Source organism: Thalassophryne amazonica, chromosome 19 (genome assembly GCF_902500255.1).
Source record: "Thalassophryne amazonica chromosome 19, fThaAma1.1, whole genome shotgun sequence".
Taxonomy (NCBI): Eukaryota; Metazoa; Chordata; class Actinopteri; order Batrachoidiformes; family Batrachoididae; genus Thalassophryne; species Thalassophryne amazonica.
Genome location: NC_047121.1, coordinates 44003510 through 44013080, shown reverse-complemented (window position 1 = coordinate 44013080; position 9571 = coordinate 44003510). Strand labels below are relative to the sequence as shown.

Sequence of the window (9571 nt, the reverse complement as noted above, 5' to 3'; positions counted from 1 at the left end):
AATATTTGTTTCTGCAGCCTTTGAAGGGGAACGCCAGACATTTGTTCAGAGCATTGTGGCATTATTTCGTGATGGGTGATGCCACCTGGTGTTGAAGTATTCCTAGTGCAAGAACCATATATTTAAATTTTAAATTTATCAGGATGAACCTTTCATTACAATGCCAGTACAAAATGCTGTGAGATATATACACACACTCTCTGAGGAGGTACTTAAGTTGTTGTACTGCCCATCGCTTAGTCTGTTTAGCAGCTCAGCTTCAGACTACTGCTAATGTAATGCAGTTGACTTTTTGTGGAAAGTTGCTCCTCTTTTCTCTTTCTTGCTGTTTGTGGTATTCTTTGAGTTGTTTCTGTATTCTCAATTCACATAGTTTACTTTTATTTATTTCATAAGTAAAAATGAGGTGTTAACAAAAGCGGTTTTGCAATTTGTACAAGTTTGTTGGAAAGTCTGTAAATTCAATAAAATGTTTGAAATCTAAAATTGTTTTTATTTGTTATTGCAGTGGTTTATTTGATCCTAGCCAGATGTAATGGTGCAGGCTTCTCTCTGAAGAAGGGGGAGCTGGTGCATCTTTAGTTAACCACTTTGATAAATGCAAAGTTACGCGTGTTGCTATAACATGATGTAGACAACGGCAGCCTATATGTGTGAATTTGCTCTGTCTGCCAGTTACACTTGGTTTCATGTTGCACATCCTCAAACAGTTAGTGCATGTAGAAAACCATGCTGCATCTGAAATTTTAAACCTGAATAGGCTCATTTTATATTTTATGGCATGCAACACAAATGTACATCTGGATATCTGTTTTACTATGATACAAATCTCCACAGTTGGAGAGAAATGGAGTGGAATTCACAAGAAGAAGCTGTGCAGACGATACATAACTTGACTGTGCATGTTAACTAATCGCTGTAATAGGTCGTCCTGACCGGATGGGGGCGACATTACTCTTTAATACGTTCTGACAGTCGTTGGCTTCCGAGACGGAACTGCACCTGTCGGTACGCAGTTTTGGTTTAAAAGAAAGAAATCTTTTTTTTTCCCCAGCACAGCTGAATCAAAAGGAACACTTTGGTCTCGACTCAACTCGTCCGTGTCTCCTGCATCACATGTAAATTCATGGCTGTATTTAATATTTTAAATATCAGGGTTAGTCGTGTGGAATAAGAGTGGCTAACACTGTGTGCTAATTTTAGCTCAGTCTGAGGTAGACGGTGAACTTTAACTTAGTGTTCTATTGACATTTTCCTCTTGGGAATTTTCTCTTAATGTGTGCAGTACTTGCGTAGTCAGGTCTGTAGGTATTTGGACAGTGGCATAATTATGCTTCTCCATCACCAAGTGAATCAAGACGTAGTGATGTGGACTTTCACCTTTAATTCAAGGAGGTTTTAGCAAAAATATCACGTTAATCATTTAGGGGTTATACAAATTTTATACATAATCCCTTCATTTCCAGAGGAAATAAATCTTGCAGTCAGTTTTCTTTAGACAAGTCCAGGGATGGATTCAAGAACATTTCAGGTCATTGAATGTGTCTTGGGCTTGATTTACATCAATTACATTTGATTTGCAAATTTGATTGGTTATTCGTGTGAGATTTCAGACCGTATAATATTGGGTGTAAGGTTGCAAAATATTCAACTGTTTCACATTTAATGTATTACGCTGCGCTGCTACTCAGATGTCATAATGGCGAGCAAGAGAAAGTCGCATACAGACAATAATGCGGACATGAGTGAATTTAAGCTACCATACAAAAGTATTGACGTGGATTCTGATAGTAGGGCTGAAACGATTAGTCGAGTAACTCCAGTAATTCGATCACAAAAATGATTGAGGCAAATTCTGTTCCTTGAAGCTCCATTTAACATTGTAGTACATATGCCAGGCCTGTGTGTGGCACTGTAATGTCCCCAGCAAAAAAACAAACAAACAAACAAAAAAAAACAGAAGCCCAAGCCGTGTAAGCGCTAATCAATTTACCACAAAAGCTACATCTTTCCAATGCAAAACACAGAGTAAAATAAAGCATTTTAGAACAGAGATGGTCCACACTGATCATCTTAAATAGCTTACTGTGCATTTAAAGTGAAGCAGTGTGTTTCTGTTTTTTAAAAAACAGTATTTCATCCACTGGCTGCTCTCTGCTTTACGTGGGGAGTGATTATTTGCACGGCGTGAGGAGCTCAGCACTCCCCTCACACTGGGCAAGTCACAGCTCCGTCCCCGGCCACACTGACAAACAGTCTCTGAAAGAAGATCCTCTTTCTTCTGTGCTTTGCTCGTACTCGCACTGAGTGTTTCGCTTTTTAATTTTCACTTTTTTGAGCAACACACAACGCTTCATAAAACTGTAACTTAAAAAAAAAAAAAAACTGCGAGGCTTGCATGTTTAACCTTCAGCTAAAATACATTGGCTGAATTGCAGAGAAAGAAGGATAAAAAAAAATCACGCAGGGACCCAGTCCACCAACCTTTAAAAAAAAAAAAAAAAATTGGTTAAATTTTACATGTTGGGGAAACAGAAAGCTACATCTCATCACCATTTCAGCAAAATGTTAAGACTTTGGCCCGACTTTGGCTGAGCTCCTGACACCGGGAAAGATCCAAAACCTGTAAAGATGTGGAAAAAAATAATTACCCAGGAAAACAATAAGGGATACATTAAATTTGACAATCTGTGTGATGGAACAGCGACATTGTGCCATTGCTTAGGAAGAGCCCTGGACTGTTGATATTGTTTTAAAACGCAAAAGTACTTTTTATCCGTTTACTCGATTAATCGCCAGAATAATTGATAGAATACTCGATTACTAAAATAATCAATAGCTGCAGCCCTATCTGATACAGAATTACCATTTCACGTTTGATGGATTTTCACATTTGATTGATTACTCCACTCCCTGACCGCTCTTGGAGCGATGCTGCCTCGAAGGTAAGCCTCGCTGGCTGAATTACCTACAGAAAAATAAACCATGCAAACAATGGAATTGGATTAGAATGGGAATCCCTTGTGTTTGATGATTTGCAGACATTCATGCTGGATTACGGTCACAAATATCCGTTTTACCGGCGACTGTATAACCAACATGAACATCTGCAAATCATCAGACACAACAGGGTTATTCCCTAACTATACAAACCGTATTTGCCCTATTGAGATATCCCATAATCCCTTGTTCGCCAGAGAGGCACTGCAGTCAAATAACCTGGAGAAACCACATGACAACAATTGAACTACCAAAATGTCAATTTTTTTTTTTTTTTGCACCTTTTATAACATTTGTAACAGACTGCATGCATGAGACCCTGAAAACTTGCTAAAACAAATATTCCTAATATTCTGGGTGTGCTGCGTTCAACTGTGTGGAACTTCATAAACGCAAGCCGAATTTCAGACCTTATATATATATATATATATATATATATATATATATATATATATATATATATATATATATATATATATATATATATATATATATATTACTCTGGAACAAACAGTATTGTAAAGGACAATAAGCAGGGCGTTAAGAGATCAAACTTCATTTTCCCCTAGAATGACATGAGCAGGAAGTGATGGCAGCTCACAGCAAATCCCATTGAAAATAACAGCGAAACAACCCGAGATTCTCGCATGTTTGCATAAAACAAACACAAAAATGGTAAGCTAACAGAAGGTTAGTTAAGTTAGCCACTTAGTAAGCTAACATTAGCAAGTTAGTCATGTTAGTTGCTTGCTTTGACCATCTAAAATGAATTGGTTCTATTCAATGATCTGCACGCTTTAATGAATTAAATAATCTACTATGTCTGCACAAGACATAGCTTGAATTTCATTGTTTTAAAGAATCCAGTTTTTCTTTTTCTTAAAAAAAAGATAAACATCTTTCACATGAATTACAGTCCATGATGTCAGCATAAGTTTTTTCTTCAAATATTAAATTATTTTGCCATCCAGCAATTTGGACTGCCAAAAAAGCTAATTCATGTTAGCTTACTGAATGGTCAGCTGTCTCCATAATAGACACGTATGTAGAAAAACTAATAATAGTTTATTGAAAAGTTATTTCTCAAGAGAAAATGTGAATTAATCTTGATGACATTGCTTTTTCAGAAACCACTATGTGCTTCACTGAACACACAGTGATAGTTACACAGTTAAAATATTTGACAGTCAACATGCATTTATGAACATGACTGCAGATATTTCTCTCTCTCTCTCTCTCTCTCTCTCTCTCTCTCTCTCTCTCTCTCTCTCTCTCTCTCTCTCTCTCTAGGAACAAAAGTAGAGTAACCAGATTTCAATGGCACAACACCTAACTGTGGCACAGAATGGGCTGTGGAAGTGTCAGGCACTGACTGAAGAATGGCGAGGTTTAGACGCAAATCGTGTGTCGCATTAGTTTTCATTTTGCTTGTACTCATCATAACAGTGGTGCTGAAGTCACTCACACCAGATGACTCTCTGTTCATCAGACCTATTGTTGCAGAACTGTCTCCAGATAGACACACAGAGCTCCAGAGAGACAACAAGCTTCCTGATAAACACAGAACCCAGAAAAAAATGAATGAATCCGCTCATTCAGAGAAAGACGCAGAGCTGGAAGCTACACTCAGAAAGTTCCCACCTCCCAACTACTATCTCCATGCCTTCTACTACACATGGTATGGTGATCCAAAGTTCGATGGCAGGTATATCCACTGGGACCACCCACAGCTGCCACACTGGGACGTCAAGGTGGCTCAGGGTTACCCACAAGGGAGACACAGCCCACCTGATGACATTGGGTCCAACTTCTACCCTGCTTTAGGGCCTTATAGTTCCAGAGATCCCGCCATCATGGAGGCTCATATGCACCAGCTGCGCACAGCAGCAATTGGTAAGCTGATTGGTCAAATTCACTTTAACCTGACATCAGGTTGGGGCATTAATTCAGGTTTTAAATTTTATTTTATTGAAAATAACTACTTTGTCATTTGTTCCTCATAGCAGTACAACTGGCAAAACTACATTATGTTTTAATTTTTACTTGTAAATTAATTTGATGCTTAGCAGGATTACTCATGCCAGCACAGTGGCACAGGTGGCTTGCACACTTGCCCTGCCCCCACCACTACCTAAAAAAGATCTCTGGTGCCCCATGTACATCTGGATTTGGGTCAGGAGGAAAAGCATTTGCCATAACAGTTCTGTCAAATCCACTTAAAAATTAGTTGACCACATTGCTAATTAATTAATCTGTTTTTTGTTGAACCTGGTGAGAAGGTTGTGTGTGATTTGAGGGAAAAAGGAGGGGGGTGGCCTTAGGAATGTAAGAATGTGTATATAATAGGACATGTTAATAAAACTAAAATTTGGTGAGCAGACAGAACAAATTCAGGAATATGTACCATTTAGTAGCAGATTCAGATCAGATCAGTGGCAAAGCCACTCATTTTTTTTTTAAACATGCAATGATGGTCAGGACATTTTCTACTTAACAGATTTTTATTAAATGTCAAAATTTGCCTTAATTAGATGCATTTTATGGCAAGATGAATGTAAAAGTAAGTCCCTTCAGCTGCTCCTTTGTTTGCACTCGGGGTCACCACAGCAAATCCGAGGTGGATCTGCATGTTGAATTGGCACAAGTTTTACACCAGATGCCCTTCCTGATGCAATTTTACATTATACATGGAGAAAAGTGGCAGGGGTGGGATTTGAACCGGGACCGTAAATAAGGTTTTTTTTTTCTTTTGTCCTAAAAAATGACATTAAGACATTACTTGAACATATTTTGCTAAATGTTTTAATATGACATACTGGAAACTTTTAAAGTTTATGCCAGTAAGAACTAGTTTGAATTGCAAGTCCATTGTAAGATTTTGTGATGTATTTAGTCACTGCTGATGAAAATCTAGGTTGAAACAAACTGCTGAATGAAATAGTTCAGCTTGTGGTCAATTGATTTATATTTTATTTAGTTGCACAGGTTATTTTTTGTTGATTTCATGGGGAAAACTTTATCATCATATTTAAATCACCTACATTGTCAGCCCTAGTTTATTCTAGATTATGAACTGGAATTTTACAATATCACTAAAAAGTTACATATAATAACTGAACCATTTTGATATTGAGAGCAGGTAGCTCAGTGGGATAGGGGTTGGATTACTAATATGTAGACCTAATTTTGATTCCCGGTCACTGTACCTCTGTATCCTTGGACAAAAGACTTCCTCTGCATTGTCTCAATCCATCCAGCTGTAAAGGGGTATGTACGATGGACTGACATCCCATTGAAGGGAAGTCGTACACTCTCCTCCATGTAGTGCTTTGGTAGCCAGGGATAGTATCAGTGGGCCTCAGGGCCTGTATAGGCATCTGTTCATGAGTGGTTCATAATCAGGTTTCAGTTTTATGGTTAAACTTCACATCTTCATTCCCAGGTGTCATTGCTCTGTCTTGGTATCCTCCCGGCATGGAGGATAACAATGGTAAGCCAACAGATGACATTGTGCCTTTACTTCTTGACGTGGCACTCAAGTACCACATTAAGGTATGTATCGAGACACCAGTGCATTTATTTGGCATTTTGTCACAGTTGAGTTAATCGTCAGTGTGCTGAGGCATTAAACAACAGCTCTAGCATGCAAGTTGGAAAAGCTGCTCTGCAGTTTTTAGTTAAAGCAGAATGGTTTTTGTTGTAACTGAACATGTCCTTTATGGTAATCATTTCCAGGTGGCTTTTCATATTGAACCATACAAAGGGAGAGATGAAATTAACATGTTCAATAATGTCAAATACATCATTGAAAAGTAAGTACAGTGGCTTTTTTTTCATTACTCCTTACTCCTGGGATCTTAAAGTATCTGAATCAGAACAATATCAAGACATTTGTACCTACTTTAATCATTGCCTGTGACTGATTCCTTTCCCTGCTCAGATATGGGGAGCACCCTGCCTTCTTCAAGTACAGGACAAGCACTGGCAAGTTTCTCCCGCTCTTCTATGTGTATGACTCATATCTGATGAACTCTGAGCAGTGGGCCAAGCTGCTGAAACACACAGAGAGCAACAGCATCAGGGAAACCCGGTATGATGCCATCTTCATTGCTCTCCTGGTTGAGGAGAAACACAAGAGAGATATCGTGATTGCAGGCTTCGATGGCGTCTACACCTACTTTGCCACTAATGGGTTTTCCTATGGGTCCACTCAGCGGAATTGGGAGTCGATTAGAGCTTTCTGTGAAGATAACAACCTGATATTCATTGTAAGTGTGGGGCCTGGGTATATTGACACAAGTATTCGGCCTTGGAACTTCCAAAACACTCGAAACCGCATCAATGGAAAGTACTATGAAACCTCTCTGAGTGCCGCATTACAAGCAAGGCCTGATTTTATCTCTGTAACCTCTTTCAACGAATGGCACGAAGGGACTCAGATTGAAGCGGCAATTCCCAAAACTAGCCAGACTGCGTATCTTGATTACTTGCCAAATAAACCAGCAATCTACCTGGAGATAACACGCAAATGGGCTGTAATATTTGATGGAGAGCGCAGAAAATGGCAGGAATGATGTAATTAAGAGCTTCATGAGTGTAAATGTGAAAAAGCAGATGTTTTCTAAAGCGACAGGCAAGCAAACTATGATTTTATCTTTGCAACTGTGATGTATATTCATTGAATAATTGTTAATTTCTCTGGTGTTTTACTACACAGCCTTGCACATTTTTTCTTTCTTCTAGCTGAAATGATAAGCAGGCAGGTTTGACTTTTCCTAATCTGTGAAATCATGAAGCCTCAGCAACTGATAAATAATAAAACTGATCACTTTTAATGCACAAACCCTAGCTTCAAGGCCACTGCATCAAGATAATCTAAACAGTAGCAGCAATTATTAAAGCCGAAATGCATGGTAAATGTTAAAAAATAAAGAGTTGTAAACATGGGTCCAAACAAAATTCATCACTTTCCTTTCACTTCTATGAGTTGCTTATTTATTTGTGAGTTGCAGACAGATATGAGGGGTGATTGAAAAGTTTTGAGCCAGACCAAGAATAACAGCTGAATTAATGTAATGCTTTATTTTTCAACATAATCCCCGTGCAAGTCCGCACACATTTTTGAGCATCGCTGCAGCACCTTAATACTGTTCTCATAGAAGGTCTTATCCTGGAGCTCAAGGAAGTCATCCACTGCAGATAGGACATCATTATCAGTATTACAGTAAGTTCCAGCAAGGTGCCTTTTCATGTTTTGACACAGATGGAGGGCTGAAGGAGCCAAATCCTGGGGATAACGTAGGTACGGAACACGTTAGAAGTCGGATTCATTAATGGCAGGCATTGAGATGACTGACGTATGGCCCGGAGCGTTCTCATGGTGAAACAAAACACCTCAGCAGCGTAGTCCACACCACTTCTGCTTTATTTTCTCCCGCAGTTGTTGCAAAAGGGAAGCATAATAGGCCCCACTGATGATCTGTCCTTTCTGGAGATAATCCACCATTATGATGCCCTCAGCGTCCCAGAAGAGAGAAGCTGTGACTTTTACAGCAGATGATATAGCTTTAGCTTTCTTCTGCAGGGGAGAACCCACGTTTCCATTGCTTTGACTGAAGTGATGGATTCAGGTCACAAACTTGCATGAAGTTATCCACATCTGCCTCACAAAGCTGAAAATTTTCCCTGGACATCTGGAGCCTTGTGTGTTTCTGATTGGCTGTGAGAAGCTGGGTCAGGGTGATCAAGTGAAACACCAACAGCCAGATCAGGCACAATCAGACAAGACGGAATAGGAGTTCCAGTTTAACAGATGGGACACACACAGGTCAGTTAAAAAAAAAAAAAAAAGATTCACTAGGAAGGATCTATGTTGAAGATAGAAGTTTCCCTGACAATACAACAAGGTACTAAATGCTGTTAGAACGTGTGTAAACATATCAGGCACAATCCTTCCTGCGCAGCAGGCGTAAGCACTCAAACATGCAGAGAACTGGATATGCAAACAAGAAACGTGCGTATGAACACAGGTGGGACTTGAGCAGATTCTGCACAGAGCCACTGGTTGACAAATGGAGGTAAAAAGTAAGTGAAAAGCCACACGCACACATGCAGACTCCTCACCTGATGTGATGTAGTCCAGTGTTCTTGTATCACTGCAACTGCAACAGTATTTTTAGGATCCGAGCAACAGTGAAGCTGGAGGAAGGACTCTACTGTGTTTTTGTTATTTGTTTTTTCTGTAGGGATGAAAAAAAGGCAGTGTGCAGTGTAAACCAGGTGGAGTTTACAGGGTTGGTAGAGCTCAGTACCAAATATCCATATGTGAAAAAAAAAGGCTGAAGAATGTTAGTGAAATAAATAATTTTGATACTAAAAATATTTGATCCATAGAACCAGCCACAGCAAAACTTTATGCCGTTGCCATCAGTTTAAGTGAAACATTTCTAGTGCACCTAGAAGTTTTTTTCATTGCTATTATTATTTGCAATATTGTGAAATATGCAGAATAAGCCTGTGCGAAGTAGTCTGGACTTTTGACGCAGAAAGGCCAGATTGGTGTCAAAATGTT

General features: G+C 39.1%; 1 protein-coding gene across 2 annotated transcripts; it reads left to right on the top strand.

Moving 5' to 3' along the window:
- Nucleotides 1–985: 985 nt before the first annotated feature.
- Nucleotides 986–7954, top strand: manea (mannosidase, endo-alpha). Of its 2 annotated transcripts, none has more exons than XM_034159523.1 (5): nucleotides 986–1118; nucleotides 4291–4893; nucleotides 6443–6552; nucleotides 6736–6812; nucleotides 6941–7954. In XM_034159523.1, the coding sequence occupies exons 2-5, from the start codon at nucleotides 4380–4382 to the stop codon at nucleotides 7572–7574; spliced, it is 1335 nt and encodes a 444-aa protein (XP_034015414.1). In that variant the 5' UTR covers nucleotides 986–1118; nucleotides 4291–4379; the 3' UTR covers nucleotides 7575–7954. The 2 variants fall into 2 exon arrangements, with proteins under 2 accessions (XP_034015414.1, XP_034015415.1); XM_034159524.1 differs by having other exon boundaries at nucleotides 987–1008.
- The last annotated feature ends 1617 nt before the right edge of the window (nucleotides 7955–9571 follow it).

Bases quoted from the DNA above. Each gene is read 5' to 3' on its own strand.
- manea (XM_034159523.1), top strand. From the start codon at position 4,380: ATGGCGAGGTTTAGACGCAAATCGTGTGTCGCATTAGTTTTCATTTTG. The intron at 4,894-6,442 runs GTAAGCTGATTG...CTTCATTCCCAG, and splicing joins GCTGCGCACAGCAGCAATTG to GTGTCATTGCTCTGTCTTGG. The intron at 6,553-6,735 runs GTATGTATCGAG...AATCATTTCCAG, and splicing joins CACTCAAGTACCACATTAAG to GTGGCTTTTCATATTGAACC.